We start from the raw sequence: 17,747 nt of genomic DNA, 5'->3' as shown, positions 1-17,747 counted from the left end.
AGTGCAGGGTACCACTCGTGAAACTTACAATGCATTGAAAGGAAACTTTTATAAAACTTCACAGATATTGATATGGCATGTCATCGGTATTTTCAGAGAGTAAAAGCTTCAATCTTTCCGGTGGTATAACTTACGCTGCCATCGTGCAGCAGGAATTGAATACATAGGCGAAAGAAAAACTAGGCCAACAGATCAGCTGCCTGGCTCTATAAGAGTTAAACATTACTTTTCTGATCACACTTAGACAGTCAATTGGAGGTTATAACACAGCCATGTGCGAATGCTACAGAATGAGTTTGACCGTCATTTTGAATCGAACAAAACTTTGAATGACCAAGACCGACTAAAGTGATCAAGTCAAAACTGGAAGATAAGAGTTTCAACATTCATTGTCTTCATTAATAACTTTTTCCATATCCATAATTAGGCTATCACGCGACAAATATTCGCTACCTTCACTGTACAATTAAACACGAAATATATTTCTAACTTCTGAATGTAATGCGAAATACAAGCACAAACGGGCTCATTGTGTTATTCCGCAGTCTGACTGCTAACCGATAAGCAAAACTGAGCATTTCTGAGGCTAACGGATTGCTTCCCAAAGGTGCAACTTATCCTGTGAAGTTCAAGAATTCAAGGCCTTTTCCTGTTATCACGCAACTGCAGCGATGGCTTTTACCCGAATTGGAAATCACATTCCTTCCATAAGGGATGACAAACAACATTTTCAGGGCTAGGAAAAATGCGATTGTACTGAACGGTAATAGCGAAAATTCGTGAGGTATTTTTTTATACATTTAATACGATGAAAATCGGGACTTTGAATTCAGGATGTGCTAAGCGGGAAAACGTGTTAATGAGCACTAACGAGATATCACTGTATAGAAAAAGTGTACCATGACGCTATCCCTAAAGTAGAAATGTGGCATCAGACAGAGTAAATAAGCATAAAATGGCATAGAAATCCAGATTAGCAGAGTAGCACAAATACATAGAATCATCCTGGCCGTGCAAAAGACAAAGAAATGAGATTTGGATTATTAAGACGGGACAACAGTAAAAAAAAAAAAAAAAAAAAAAAAAAAAAAAAAAAAAAAAAAAAAAAAAAAAAAGTGAACGATTATTTTATCGGCAATCCAAGTAATCAGATGTAATTCAGCCAAGATAATAAAAGTATATTACAAAACTGCAAAAAGAAGAGGAAATACTGATCTGGAAGTGTATTAAAGTGTACCTTGCCAAATTAGCGGTATCCACTCGCAAAGAAGAAATAAGAACATGCTTTTCCACGAAAAGTACAACTTGGAAAACAGGGAGAAGAGTAGAACATTTTACGCCTACAGAATCGCAACACGGAGAAGAAAAAGATCAAAATTAAAGATTAGCTATAAAGTAGCCCATATAAAGAAACTGAATCTACACCAACGTTATTCAATTACAGAAATAATTGAGAAGATAATCACTTAAAAGAAATATGAGATCAGATTAACCCATTCACTGCCAAACCCGTATATATACGTTTTTTGGTGGAGTGTGTACTTCACTGATCTCACAAATGAAAGCGATATAGTGTCATGCTAGATTCCGCGGAAATGCTCAAAGAAGTTCTGTACGGCAAATATACCACTCCATTTCACGTATTTTGAAAGCGTTCTGGTGTTATTTCAGCTTCGTTGGAGTGGAACATCTTTCCCGCTAACGTGTAGCCATCATGGCGTCTTTAAGTATACATTCATCTCTTGATGACAAAGAAATTCAATGTTTCCTCATAAATAGTGTTTCTGGAGATAATGAAGATGGAGAATATCTAAGTGGCGATACTGAACTACAAAAAAGTGCGAGACAAAGTAGTAACGATGAATCTCATGCGGAATTGTCACCCCCTCCTCAGATGAATTATTTTTTCCCCAAATGTAAATGATTTTGATAATACCAGTTCTTGGTATCACCGAGTGGAGTAGTTGCGCGTATTAACATGCTACGTCTATGGAGCCAAGCATGCACTCGGCAAGGAGTGGGTTCAAACCCCACCGTCAGCTGTCCTGAGAATGGTGGTGGGCTTTTTCTCCCCCCCACTCGCAAGCAAATGCCAAGACAGTTCCTATTCATAAACCAACACCGATTCCTTCCACTTCCTTACCCAGTTTCATTCACCATCATTCATTTCATTCATTCATTTAATATCTTCTCAACTGAGGTTTGCATCAGGAAGGGCAACTGGCCGTAAAAATATGGTATAAAATATAATATCACTTCATCCCCAACCTCGGATTTGGTTGCTGGGCTACGGGGACGATATGCATTCCATTAATAGTATCAGTAAATATGTATCTGTAAAAGTGCTCCTTCCTTAAATTAAAAAACGGCCCAGAGGGCTCGTCTGGTCATCACAACTCGGTAGTGAAAAAGTTAAATTATACAATTGAAAGATTGTTAGAGAAAACTTCATTAACATGTATTGTCTGATCCAATTTATCTGTTGTGTTTTCATGAACGAGCTCAGCGCCATAGATAAGTTTTAACCGCATGGGAGAAACGGGTTACTCAGAACTGCCTGATCCAACCTAAGATGATCAGCCGAGAGCCCAGATAAGATTTGCTGGCAGTATTCAAGCAGACCAGTCCGTCCCAACATCATGGAAGAAATGAAATAAGTTTCTTGTTATCTTAAGATATTTATGTAGTTTGATAGAATACAATGCGTTTTCTTTTGAAAGTGTGAAATAATCGTTGTGCCTGTTTTAATCGACAAAATAAACATCTTTGACATGCCTAGCTCTCACAATAAACATATGTGCCAATCCATGTATACTGAAGTAAGAAGTGACCGTAGTATAAATGAATCCAAGTCTTACCAACTGATTTTATACCGTTGTTATACGTTGTAATTAGTAAGAAGAGTAACGTTATCAGATAGGGTAAAGGTCATAAGATATTAAGAAGAGATGCATCCTATGTTGTTATGAAGGGAAACAGAAGCACGTAATATTCCTGCAAAGTAGAGTTGTTATTAAGAAGAGATGCAGTGAAGTGAAGTACATGGAGATGTATATGTCGTCCTAAGAAAGAAGAAATGGAATATGTTGAGCAGTAATACAGGTCAATAGGGATCCTACTACAATTTCAACGTACTCAAGCTGAAACACAAAATAAGATATTGGAGTATCGTCGCCTGATAACCTCAATATTATAAACAAATGATGTAATACTAGGTTATGAGCTACAGTCTTCAAGATGAACCAAGTCAGGGTTGAAAGCTACGAAATAATTTAGGTTAGTGGCACACAAGAGAGAATATGTGATTTTGTGATGTAATATATCTTACGATATTGAGAGCTTTAATACATTTTAACAGCACACAGGTAGTAAATGAGCTAGATGCTACACATTTGATCTTGTTAACGTTGTACATGTGTTGTAAATGTGAATTGTAGGTATATTGAAATTAGGTATAGCAGATTTATAGCAGCAAAATTTGAGGTGCACGTTACAAGAAACTTATCGCACATTCTGAAGCTTAAATAGTTAAAAAGTCCATGATGAAATTCCGATTCAAATTCAGATAGATATTAAACAAAGGATGATAGTTGAAATCCAGCGTAAGAAGATTAGATACTTAAAATTTAGGTCATTTATAAGGAACTTATATTGAAACATGAATGATTCGAATTCAGTGTAAATATGATAGGAAATATTTCTATTTTCAAGTGAGAGATGTATTTTAAAGGGTAGGCTGTACTGAGATATTATTCATGAGATGTAAGAAGAGTAAAGAGCCAACTGAATTCACCATGAATTGAGGATGACAGCAAGAAGGGTTATGATGCTGTATCTGTTCAGCAGTACATACTTGTGTAATAAGCATTTTGGAAATAGTATTATTTTTCTCTTCGTTTAAGAATATGAGAATTTATTTATAAATATCATGTTAGAATTAGGTATAATAGTTAAGATCTTCATTGACTGTCCTTACTGATAGAGTCTGATGGAGACGTCCATCGGGGAGGTAAAAAGAATGAACAACGCATTAGGCTGAAAATGAGTAACCTTGTATTGACGCATCAAAGTTTTCTTCGGATCCCACACTATTTAAAAAAAAAAAAAAAATCGCAACTGCAAGAACCCCTGAGAAGCTCGTTGGGAAATTCTTTTACGTTGACCTACTTGGACGCAGGAAGGGCATAATAGTATCACAACTGTATCACGCTATAGTGTTATAAGTGTTACATTTTCTGCTCTGACAGACAGATACTTAACCCTTTGTTTACTGACGGTACTTTTTTGAAGTTCCACCTTTTAAAAATCACTGCAGGAACTGCACATTATCTGAAAACCCAATGGAACTTCTCAGTCACCTTTAGAAATAGTTTTGTAATCTAGTAAGAGATGGCAACATCGATCACACGACATACAGCAGCTATCTAGCTGAAATGTGTGATGCTACATAGTAACAGCGAAGCCATTTTTATGAATGCTGGAGTAGAAATATCATTTGAATTTTTATAGCATTTCTACTGTTCAAACGGTAAGCTACATAGGGCAAGCAAGTCCATAAGTATCTGCAATTTTGCTCTAATTGTCTTTAGGTTGGCTCTATGGCGTTCCGTAATCTGGTTTTTTTGTGGTCTGAGCATGTCCCAGAAATTCACAGAAGACTTTCAGCATAGTACGGCCACAGTAAAGTGTTTACCAGTGGATTGAACAGTTTAAAAGGGGTTGCACTTGTTCAACATTGGCATGAGTTTCGGCTGCAGATGGACACCCGGATCTTTTCCTCATCCTTTAAGCTCGTGAGACCCCTTTTAAACTGTTCAATCCACTGGTAAACACTTTGCTGTGACTGTACTGTGCTGAAAGTCTTCTGTGAATTTCTGGTACATCCTCAGAAAAAAAAAAACGGATTATGGAATGCTGTTCTTTCTTGATGCAAGGAGAGAGTGGCCCGGCCATCTTTACGTCACAATAACGCAAGCTGTACTGATCCGATAATGCTGAAAGCTACCACAGATGTAGACAACAGTGCTATGTAGTGGCTGGATATGATCCTGAATAACAGAAGAGTGACTGTTGATGACGTCACAAACCATATGCACATTAGCCTTGGTTCTGCATATGAAATCATGCATAAGAGGGTTAACTTTCACAAAGCTTGTTCGAGATGAGTTCCAAAACAACTCAATGATGAGCAGAAGCGCAATCATGTGAGAACCTGTTAGCATCTACTGGAGTGTCATGCTAACGAAGGTGAAACGTATCTGAAACAGATCACTGGAGATGAAACATGGGTTCACCACTTCGAACCAGAGAGCAAACGTCAGAGCATGGCTGTGGCAAAACAATGTTCCCGTATTGTGCTGAAATTCTTCTATGAATTTCTGCTCCTGGGGCCTGTTCCACGAACGAAATTTGCAACTTTTCAACTTTGCACTTTTCACTTTTCAATTCTTGCAAAGTGCAAAGTCTTTCTGTTTCACCATGATCTAGGTTGTACTTTTCAATTTCTTCCGATCAAGTTTGTTCCATGGTCAAACCGTATAGGCCTAGTGCTCTATGATTTCTATGCTTTACTTTTTGTGGCAAACTTGACTGTATAATTGTGGTACCGTTAGTTTTAAAGTTTTTATCATGGGAAAGTAAGGTTATAACAAGAAGCTGGCTGTGCTGGAAGTTGTCGAGGAGAAACGGGACATCCTTTCTTGGCAACTTTAAAAATAACCTCTCAAATGATGACATGCATCAATATTAACGAGAGTACCGCCAACACATCCACACACAGAGGGAAATTCACCCTTCATTAGAAATCCTGTCACTATATTAAGTGGATTATCAGGCCAACGTACTATGTTAGGAAATATTTCATTTACTATAACATCTACGACTCTGGTAACAGTTCCGCAAATAATTGATTTTGATGTCCCATGCATTGCTGCTACACCGTGCCGCCGGGCACCATTTACTAACCAATGTAAGCATATAAGAATGTGTTCTTTTTCGGAAAGGAATCGACTTCTTTTTGTTGCATGTTTCTATAAATTGCCGATCATTTCAAGAATATAGTCAGCCTGTGTTGGCTAATACGAAGTGACTAGCGGAATTCCGTCGAAGTGAGTTTATTAAAATTAATCCTGACTTTGCACATTTTCTTGTTGGATTTGTCATCACTGTCCTCACTTGATGCTAACGAAAGCTCTCGTCATAACGTGTTTATATCACTAAATCAAATTCTACGCCGAGAAACTTATCTCTTTGCAAGATTTCTGAAAACTTTTCACTTTGTTTCTTTGCACTTTGCATTTCTGTACCCCTGGAGGAACATAACAGGCTTGAAAAGTGACAAGATTCCTAACTTTTCACTTTTCACTTTGCGAGCTAAATCTGAAAAGTGATGGTGGAACAAAATCTGAACTGAAAAGTGGAAAGTTGCAAAGTTGCCCCTGGTACACCTTCAGACAACAAAAAATGGATAACGGAACTCTGTTCTTCCTTGGTGCAAAGAGAGAGTGGCGTGGTCATCTGTACTGATCTAGTGGCTGGTGACCACACAACGCCATAGATCCAACCTAAAGACAATTAGAGCAAAATTGCAGATACTTATTGACTTGCCCTAGTAACATTTTCCCCCCAATAAATGAACACCTATAATCACAAATGCTTCTCTCTGAACTTATTCTTTATGTAGCATTGTGCAATTCTGGTGTTATAAAATACTGGGGACTTCCAAGTCCCGTCAGGTACCAGTGGTCGAGGTTCTGTTTGGAAGTTGCTAACTGCATTAGTGTCCATGGGTTACTGGACAGCCTCTTCATGGTAAATAGCATCAGCGCCAACAGCAAATTATTCTTTAGCTTTATTTCAGCAGTTGAGTATGTGTGTGAGAATCTGCCAGCACCTACTAGACTGTCATGCTAACGATCATCACTGGAGATGAAACATGGGTTCACCACTTCGAACCAGAACATGGAATGGAAGCATCCTACATCAGGCACAAAACATAAAATTCACAGGAAAATATTTGGACCATTACACAGAGACGGCATATGGATGAAACGACCTACCGAAGATATGTACCAGCACACTCACAGACAAGATCAGGAAATGCAGACTAACTTTCTATGGGCACATACAGAAAATGGACAACAACAGACTTACAAAGAAAATCTTTGATGTAGTAAACAGCTCAAGCAAGAAAACAAATGGGTATCATGAAATAGAGGAAGACTTATGGCAGGTGGGGATCAACAGGAAAATGATAGGAGACACAAAAGAATTCAGAAACAAAATTAGAAATACAAAATTTATAGTAAATGAGAAGAAGAAGAAGAAGACAGGAACATTGTGGACAGAACAAAGGAAACAGGAGCACAGCCAAAGGATGAAGAGATTTTGGAAAGAGAAGAGGAAGAAGGGAAAGATGATGATGATGATAATAATAATAATAATAATAATAATAATAATAATAATGTTATTTGCTTTACGTCCCACTAACTACTGTTACGGTTTTCGGAGACGCCGAGGTGCCGGAATTTGGTCCTGCAATAGTTCTTTTACATGCCATTACGAGGCTGACGTATTTGTCCTACCCCTTATGGCACATCACCCTGGGACAGTGTTCCAACAAGATAATGCACGTCCACACACATCACGTGTGTTCATGGACTGCCTAGAATATGCTGAGGTCCTCCCATGGTCATCAAGATCCCCAGACCTCTCCATCACTGAACACATGTGGGATGACATTGTACCAACCTGCGGGATCCGAAGGGACAGCTGCAACAACTGTGGACGAACTTGTCTCACGAGAGGATCCAAAGGCTGTCTGACACCGTTCTGGAATGCATTGTGGGTGGGGTGCGATGGGGTGGTGAGACACCCTACTGACCTGGAGCCAACATTCCACCTGTAACTGCCAACGGCCTTGTCTCTTTCATCCCATATTGCAATCAGTTCACTAAAGGCACATATGGTCTTTCAGCATATGTAGTTTCATTCACTTTAAACTACTCCTTCTGCATGCTTAACTTTTTTGTCAGGCAGTGTCATTCTAATGAATTCTGTAGTAAAAATCTTTTCTACTTTCTAGCTCATTGCAGAGAATGCCTCAAAATAACTAGTTTAACATATGAGGTGTAGGCTGAAAAGTAGGAAAGCAAGACACTGCAGACACTGTAAGAATGGGGATCTATATCAATCACTCAGCTGCTGGAGTAAGGGTAATAATTACTACTGCAGTTACTAGCAATGTCTACCATTGCTGTTACTACTAATGATGAAGACAGCACAAACACCCAGTCCCAGAGCCAGAGGACGTGGAAGGTAAAATCTCCAACCTGGCCAGGAATTGAACATAGAACTCCTTCAAAAAATGGAGCGAGGCACCACAGTCAAATAAAAGTGACTCCTTTTTAGGCTTACATTACATTCTTTGCTACCATCATAGTGAAGTAGTTTGTCATTCATATGCACCTTGAAATTATCCTGCCAATTTAACAAATTGAGAGTAATTATTGTTCCACCTTATTGATACAGTGCCTTAAGCAAGTTCACAAATTGGTAGTACTGTAGTACATGTTTCGTTTTATTATAAACATCATCGGCTACAGATATCTTTGTTCAGGTAAAAACATTAAATGTGCAAAGACTTAAGTCTTCTCAAAATGATCATAAAAACATATCTGACTACTTAAAAATATTGGAAAAAGGTAATGATTAGCTAAGGGGGAGGAGATGAAAGAGGAGGCTTAAAAACAATTACTAACTACAAAGTTTGTCATAATGTTCACCTAAAAAGTCTTTGAATACACTTATACACTGTGATTAATAAAAAACTAGGGTAAAATGTATCGTCTTATTGCACTATGTTCTTGAGAAACTCATTAGCAGATCTCAGAATTGATGAGACTCTTAGTATTTCTTTGCAGAAAAACATAAAGGCTCGTGACACCTGTAAGTGTGGGACTTTCTATAACTGAATGGTCATAATGAAGTTGATACTTTGCAATACTGTGATTCAAAATTAAAGTGTCCCAAGATTATTTTGCTAGTCTTGCAGCGCCTTACTTGCAATCCTGTGAATCGTTTCGAGACTTCCAAGTCCCAAGTTATAGTTTGGCCCAAATTACCAATAGTTATATTTATGGTTTCATACATGTTAGTATATCTAAATCAATGTATCAGTAAATCAAATTAAAAGTTGTGTCCAAAATAATTAACAATTATTAATTCAGTAAACAAAAAGGCTTAAAGGTTACAGTAAACACCAGAGAAAGAAAAAAAAAAAAGAGGCTGCCTTTACAAATCATGTACAAATGTGATGGAAATGGAGGTGGCAATCGTGTTTTGTCCCTTAAAATTGCTGGGAAAGAAGCTAGTGTAAAAAGAAGAAACAAGAAAAATTGTAGGCAAAAGTGAAATTTGACTTGACCCTCACCAAGTAAATGAAAAAATAAATCTTAGTCAAGATGAAGGATGGCTCAAATATTTAAAAAATGTATGTTAGAGACAGAAAGTATCCCTCCAAGAACACATCTCCAACAAGGAAAAATGAACTAATGATGAATAAGATGAACACGACATCAGACCTGTCGAACAACAAACTCTTCCTCCATGATGTGGTGTGGTGGGTTTCGAAGCACCTCCAAAGTCTCGTACATGGATGGACACTTCTTGAGCACACCTGGTCGCCCCAGGCTGAACTTGAGCAGTACCAGGGCCACCTTGAAGACTATCTTCACACCTGCGAACAGACAAAACCAATAGCAACTTTACATCTGCTGCCTATATCTTGATGTCAGTTCAATAACATTTTATTTAGAAGAACGTTATCTTTGTATCTGTAATATTATTTGTTTATAAATCTTTGTTTGTAGTTATATTTCATTATCATATCCAAGGTATGTTAAATAGGATATATGTTTGTGTTTTCTCATCAGATATCTATTACTACTTGTCTACATTTATCCGTATGCTAATAATTGTGATGTGTTACTGTTTCAGATAAGTCAGCACAGCGGAACAACTTGTCATTGCAGCGTAAAAGGACGAAAGTCCAATTACACCCCCGGAGAGTTTCTACTTTTGTGTATTCCAAAAAATGAAAAATAGGAGGCTCAGTGGTAAACAAAAATTCCAACTGATTTCAGAGGTCTAAAAAACAAACACTTTTCAGAAGGTGATACTGAGAAAGTGCATTGTTAAAAGCAAATTGAACAAATTTTGTCATAAAATTCTGAAGCTAAAAGAAGGGTACCGACAAGATTTTCAAATGTGAAGGAACAACAATTGAATTCAATCTGGCACCTGCAGAAAACCTCAAGTCTAACCAGGAATTTATTAGATGTTTCTAGTACTCGTACTGATGTCACTTTTCATTACCACAAAAGATTTGTCGCAAATGGCAATGCCAAGTTCAACTTCTGTGGCTTCTATTGTTATTGAGAGCAACGTTATATAATGAAGTTAGAATCAGAAACATTTACAAAAATTATGTTTAGTGTATGTACTTGAAGAGCTTGTAAAGAAAGAAGCAGCAAATTAGGATGAACAGTGGCAATGTAATCAATAATTTGATTGAAATATTTGGTAGTAACCTGTACAAGAGCAGTTAGTTTTATGAGAAACTACTGCCAACAATGGGCACACAATGATACTTGCTGGTTCCCTTTCTCCTTCATTCAACAGCTGCATATATTTCAGAAAATTGTTACTTTTACCCCATCCAAAGAACAGGTAAGATGGCAGAATACAGTACAGTTTATGTAAACCCTGAGCCTGATTTTAGAGGTGGCACAATTTTTGGGTCCATTGAAGAAAATCCAACCTGTATTGCTAAAAGGGAACAAGTATGCACGATATGGGGTGTAATTTCAAATTATAAAGATGTCAATCAGTCACAACAGTATGGTTTGTCGATGAAGGTTATACAAGAAATTGAGAAAATAGGATTCAGGATACTGGCTTTAATTTTAGACCATTACTGCATCAGCAAGGTTTTTGATTGATATAGGAAATTTCTTTTTTTTTTTTTCTTTCATATTTGATGAAGCACACACAATGAAATGTCTTGAATAATAATAATAATGTTATTTGTTTTACGTCCCACTAACTACTTTTACGGTTTTCGGAGATGCCGAGGTGCCGGAATTTAGTCCCGCAGGAGTTCTTTTACGTGCCCGTAAATCTACCAACACGAGGCTGATGTATTTGAGCAGCTTCAAATACCACCGGACTGAGCCAGGATCGAACCTGCCAAGTTGGGTTCAGAAGGCCAGCGCCTCAACCGTCTGAGCCACTCAGCCCGGCGAAATGTCTTGGGAACAACTCGATAAGTACAGGAAATGCGAGTAATTGTCCAACATTTTCTTATTTCAATTGATGCAACTTCTCAAGCACAATTCCAACATCTGAGAATGCATTTGTAAAGCTGTGTATCCAATCTCAATTGAAAAACAAAACTTAAACTTACCTTTGGCCATTTTCAGTGGAGAAAAAAAAAAAAAAAAATAGAAAGAAAATATACACTGCAGCACTTAAATGTGTACATAAAGAAAGCAACAATTTTAATGGATTTGAGGGCACCTGCCACTTTCATATGTTTATGGTGGAAGACAGTTAATGTAAAAAGTGCATTTGAAGGGGAAATGTCAAATAACAGTTTCAGAGAACCAATAAGACTGGATGGACACGTTCAAGTGCAATTACTGAGCGAGTTGGCTGTGCCGTGAGTTTGCATTCGACAGATAGTGGATTCGAACCCCAGTGTTGGCAGCCCTGAAGATGGTTTTCTGTGGTTTCCCATTATTACACCAGCCAAATGCTGCATCTGCACCGTAATAAAGGTTATGGATGCTTCCTTCCCACTCCTAGCCCTTTCATATCCCATTATCAGCACAAGACCTATCTGTGTTGATGTGATGTAAAGCCAATAGTAAAAATCAACTGCACTTTCTATAGAAACTGTCTTTGTGGTTAAAGATGTGGAGAATTAACTATGTGTAAGAATGAATCTCTTTCTACAGAAACTTTACAGGCATTCATTACAACTGCATTTATTCATCCATCTCGTGCAGAGCAACAGAAGCGATTACATAGTTAAGTGAAGCTAACTACCACGTACCCTTCTTGCAGTTCATTGAGAGCACAGTGTAGCGTTGCCATACTGCGCTCCAGTAGAAATTACTATACCTGTAGAATTACTCCTATTTTTATGTTACACTGCAGGATATACAGTCAGGCTAGAAACAAGACTACGAAACTGTGAATTGTGTGTTTCATGACTGCACTCTAATAAAACTGTGCGTGTTGAAATACCACCCGAGTTCAAGCTAACGCGTTAGCTGCCACGCTACATTTGACAACCCCCAACTTAAGAGCCATTTTGAATGAAAGATGGTTTCCCCTTATTTTCTATTTTATCGTGTATATGTACTGGTAATAAACCATTCACGAGGCACATTTACTTTTTGTCATTACAAACACTTCAAATGCCGACCGGATCAGGCACTGGCCACGGTTTAACCTTTCGCGGGAGATTTAGCGCGAGAACTTCAAGCCACGTTGTTTGCTTACTTTCACTACATTCAATTCTATTGTGTGTTCAGTGTCTGTGAAAACGAGTCATTACTTAAGATGCAACCAGGGAGCTCGCTGCCTGCAGACCTGAAATTGAACATCTTAGCCCGCCGCCAATGAGTGCGACGTGCGGGGCACAGACTTGTGCCAAGACTGGCCGAAAACTATAATTTCTCAGACCACCGAACACGGGCTCTCACTTACCTCCAGAGGGGATGAGTATCTTCACCATTCATCATCACGTCATGCTGTTAAATAATTTGTTTGAATTCTCAATTTCACCTTAGTCATTACTACGTCAGATCATATGCCGACCCAACCGGGCCGATAAGTAACGTCGCACGCTGCATCATTCTGTTAGTGTTCTATGCTGCGTAGTCAACTAAATCCAGTGACAGTGTTACGTCATCGTATTACCAAAGAGTCTCGTGACATATCGTGGTTCATTTTTTTCCACGCTGAAATGTATGCAGTTAGTATACCTACAGTGCCTGTCCGATTGAACTCCCATGGCAGCTAAAGTGTTAATTGAAGCATTGGACAGAGGTAAGCTTATGTCACTCTCAGAACTGCCTTTAATCTCAATCTGTGTTGTATGCACATCATAGTAGGTAATTTTAAGAGTAAATTTTTAGCTTGCACGAATGAGCCGAGACTTCTGAGGAAATTGACTTCACAGCTAATGACCAGTCATGCAAAACACTGCAATTTTAGAATTAGGATATACTCTGAAGAATCTTGTGTATGTTTGTGTAAAGTTGCAGTAAAATTTGTGAACACTAGTAACACTAGTAATTTTGTAAAAATGAGAATGGTGAAAAAAAGATGTAGCAGTGACAGTCACTTAAGAAATTTTAATTTTTTAGCCTCAAGTTGTAAATAACTGTATATACAGTTATAAAGATTGTTTAATTTCACCTTTAATTCCAACTCTTCTTGTTACTAGAGTTGGAAAGTAAATGTAATTACATAATATTTATGTTTCATATCTAAGCTAGTAAAAATATTTCATAACTTACGACCATGTTTCAGACTTTCTAAGGGTATGATTTTGTTTTGTTTCCTTGATTTTATTTCAAAAAATGAAATTCATATTTTCGGCACATGTGCTTGGGTTGAAGTAGGCTACTATTATATTGATGAGTTTAGTTGATATCGCCATTGTGGTCTGTGTTTTTAGGACCGTCCTCATTGGTTGTAGGTGCGGCTTCACGAAACAGCTTACCCCTCCCTCGGGTCGCCCTCTCCTTCCCTGTCTTGCTAAAATGTGCGCACCATAGAATTTGTGCAATTCCGCTTCTTCAGTGGTGAAGGTCTTTGTGAGCGTCACAATATCATGTGTGTCCCATCTGGTGCTTGTGTCTACGGATAGTAGTGATTTCAGGCCTTCCGCATTCGAAAGCATAGCCTTCAGTGTAGTCTTTGTGTTTGTGTTGTCAGTTCCCGCCATGGAGTCTGCATGGTCTGCAGACGGTGTGCTGGCGTAGTTCCTGCTAATGGGGTTGTTTGGTTTCCTAGTGGAACTTGTAGGGGCGAAAAGTCACTCCTTTGGGCCAAAAGTTTGGGTAGTTTGTCGTTTCCTTTTTAGTGAATGGGACTGCGATTCTGAAGGCTTTGTTCTGTCCTCTTGAACTTAAGGGTGTGATCTCTCATATGTACTCTACACCACCTTCTATCAAATGATTCCTTATGTCTTCTTCGGTAGTATTGTTGTCAAGCCTCCCTATGTAGAACCATGCCATTTGTTCTGCGGCTCTCAGGTTGCTGGTTTCCTTGCCTGTTTCTTTCCCTAGTTGTCGGCGTTTGAATCCAGTACGTGTATCGTAAGTATTAGTTGCACCCCGTAACGTTGTAATGGTCTGATCGCTATCATCATGATGCTGGTTGTGAGAGCTGAGTTGCTGGTGTGTTGCGTTGTGTGTTCGGGTTTGGGTCACCTCCGAATACAATGGTTGATGCTCCTCTGTGTTTTGGGTAGTTTTAACTGTTTGGTTGTTCATACCGAGTTTCATCCGATCTGTCAGAAATTCTGATTGTTTTACTTGTACTTCAAGCATGAGAGCTAGTTTATTTAATAGGGTTTCGCCGAGTGAGTCAATAGTAGTCTTTAGTTCGGTCACCTCATTCCTTATTTCTGAGCATGTTTCCTTGTTTTCTAAGATAGGGAGTTTTGTTTCGTCTTCTTCGGATGGTGCTGTTTTTATGCTGTATGTAACGAGTTGGTGCCTACATTTTGGGCAGAACCAGAAAAAGTAGTTGTTCTTGGTTTTCAGCAATTACAAGCTGACACAGAAATACCCATACATTCCACGTGGTATCGTGTCTTGCAGTTCCCATCGCATGTGATTATCTTGTCTTCTTCCCTCAGTTGTGAGTTGCATTCCTCACATGTGTTATCGGTCTTGTTTGGCATAGCGAATTCTCGTATGTTTCTCCTAGTTTGTTTGTTGAATGTCTTTGTGTAGAGCTCGTAGTAGTGGTTAGCTTTCCCCTTGTGAGTATTCCAATAGCAGTTCACTCTTTCTGCATCTATACTTTGTCTTTCCGGTGTGAGTCAAACTTTCTTTCGCTTTCGAAGCAAGTATGCGGTCCCTTTCCCTTGTGCTTCACTATGTGCAACTATGCTTTCACTTTCCGGTGTGGATCAAACTTTCCTTCACCCTCGATGCAAGTATGCGGTCTCTTCCTCGTGTGATTCACAACGTGGATCTAGGTTTTCTCTTTCCTGTGTGCATTAAAATCTTCCACCACCCTCGAAACGCTTATGAGTTTTTTCCCCCGAGTGATTCACTGAGATTTTCTCTTCAGTTGGGTGATCTGTTTGTTTCTCCTCCGAGTGTTTCACTAATGTTTTCTCTTCAGGTGGGTGATCTGTTTCTCGTCTTACTTAACCTCACTAATTTCACCTCGGCCGTCTCTAGATTTTAATCTTGTATTTAACTTTATACACTGTTATTTACTATTAACTGATTACTTATATTTGCAATATGCTCCTTTCGTGTTCCCTTGTACTTTGCCTTACCTCGTTTAAGATATTTTGACCGTCTATAGCTCTCGTTAATTGCTGAGCTGCAAGCCACACACGTTTCACACTGACCTTTTGTTTTTACCACTCAAATTTTCATATTTTAGGTTCCATACTGACTGTAGTATCTAAAATGTAGTATAAAGCGGTACACACATTATACAACATTCCACAAGGCCTACTTACATAAATACGAGGATGTAGTCCCAGACATCTTCTAACACTGTGAAGAATAACTTCTAGACATCTTTTGAATCCCGTATTGACTATACGCAAGGTAACGCCAATATTACATCAGGATCCTATTTTTGAACCAAAAAGACTGCGGTGGTTGGAGCTAATTTTTATAAGATTTTTACGTTATTTCTCTATATTTTATCTGTACTGTCTATAATACATGTTTGATATTTAGTTATCTCACAAGAGACCTAATAAATATATATTTTATGATACTTAATAGGCTTTTGGGCTTATACCGTGTCAAGAAAATAAGGCGAAATTCTTGACACGGCATAAGCCCAAAAGCCTATACAGTATCATGCCTATAAGTACGGGCCATGAAAGTATCAATGGCAACATATATTTTATGCACAGTGGAATCTCAATTCTCCGTTTTTCGAGGAACCATGAAAATAAAACATACAACACAGGAAAACGGAAAATCCGGGAATGAATGAAAACTATCAACAATTTGGCTAAAAATCACAAAAATGAAAAATGTATAATTATAATCTTTAAAAAATTCCTAAACCAAACCAAACTACAGCCCCAATGTGACTTTGCCTGCCAAGCGACCGCTGCTCAGCCCGAAGGCCTGCAGATTACGAGGTGACGCATGGTCAGTGTGACGAATCCTCTCGGCTGTTATTCCTGGCTCTAGATCGGGGTCACCATCTCACCCTCACCATTAGATAGCTCCTCAATTAAAGGTAATCACGTAGGCTGAGTGGACCTGGAACCACGCTTATATTCAGGTAAAACTGGCTGACCTGGTCAGAATCGAACCCGGACCCTCTGGATGAGAGGCAGGCATGTTAGACTGCAAAACCACATTAATTACCGGTACGCGAGTTCAAAATCTCGATACTTTATATTCAATTTTACTGGGGAATAGTCAGTTTCCCGTGAAAACTTCTATCAGTTCAGCAACTTTGATTAGCCAAACTCTTCGAAAAATCTAATAACACCAAGCCAAACGACAATTGACCACAAATAGTTTTTAATTCTCTCATCTAATAAAATAAAGCACATTAATACAACAGCACCCAACATGATGGCGAAATCCCTTTTCTTAATATTTCGTTGTAATTTGGTCTCCAGTATACTGTTCATAGGCAGTTTCTGGAAATCTTGTACCGTGTAAATTAGGCCTAAATCGACTTTTGAAGGTTATGTTGAACTCGAAAACATGGTTTCGAATGTAAGTATCGATTCTCAAAAGTTCTCGAATGCATTATATTCAATTCTGCCCACCACTAATCCAATCAAATTGGAAAGATAAAAGAAATATCATCAAAACTTCATAAATTACGGTTATTCGTGACCTCAAGGTCATATGGAAAGCGTGCTCACTGTTCATGTCAGTACGAGTTGGAAATGACACAAATAATTTACCGGTAAATGTAACCTGCACAAATAAAATGACTGCGGTTTTTGGTATTTTAACATGAAAACGTAAAATTCCCAGTCTTACATTAAGACCTAAACAGTAATAGGCAATCCCAAGACCTACCATGGGTTTCTTTTTTAATGTTAAGTGCAACATACTGTATACGATAATATCAAAATACTAAATTTGTGTTAAGAAGGAGCAGTTTTGATTCTTGCCTGAAAGCCCAGTTACTCTATAGTGCCCTGAGGAAAGCACTGAAAACCTGTTCGGCAGTATGATCGAAAAAATGTAAAAATATGAACATCTAACCCTGGACATAATGTGGACGTTTTATGAGTGCGAAAATTTGACGAAACTCATTCCGTTTTTAAGCAGAGCTGTCGAAATGCGCCGTGGCTCCCTACAATTGTTGTGGCCACTCTCTGCTTTATGATTTCCGAGATTCTCTAAACAATACCACCCGAATGCGATGCTAAGATGGTCCCTTATGCAAGTTCACCGCCGATCGCTTTTCCAGTTCCGGTACAGTACTTGCTCTAA

At 38.5% G+C, this 17,747-nt stretch overlaps 1 protein-coding gene across 2 annotated transcripts in view; it reads right to left on the bottom strand.

Annotated features, from left to right (window-relative positions):
- The window catches only part of wkd (whacked), a 569,688-nt gene that overhangs the window by 409,856 nt on the left and 142,085 nt on the right, over window positions 1–17,747 (bottom strand). For both annotated transcript variants that reach the window (XR_011019063.1, XM_067159072.2), the window contains exon 8: window positions 9,582–9,736. Coding sequence is in view for 1 of the 2 variants with exons in the window: in XM_067159072.2 (XP_067015173.1) it covers window positions 9,582–9,736 (155 nt within the window). In the remaining variant the exon portion in view is untranslated. The remainder of the gene's footprint in view (window positions 1–9,581; window positions 9,737–17,747) is intronic.

Source organism: Anabrus simplex, chromosome X (genome assembly GCF_040414725.1).
Source record: "Anabrus simplex isolate iqAnaSimp1 chromosome X, ASM4041472v1, whole genome shotgun sequence".
In the NCBI taxonomy this organism is placed as follows: Eukaryota; Metazoa; Arthropoda; class Insecta; order Orthoptera; family Tettigoniidae; genus Anabrus; species Anabrus simplex.
This window is presented reverse-complemented; position numbering and strand designations above follow the sequence as displayed.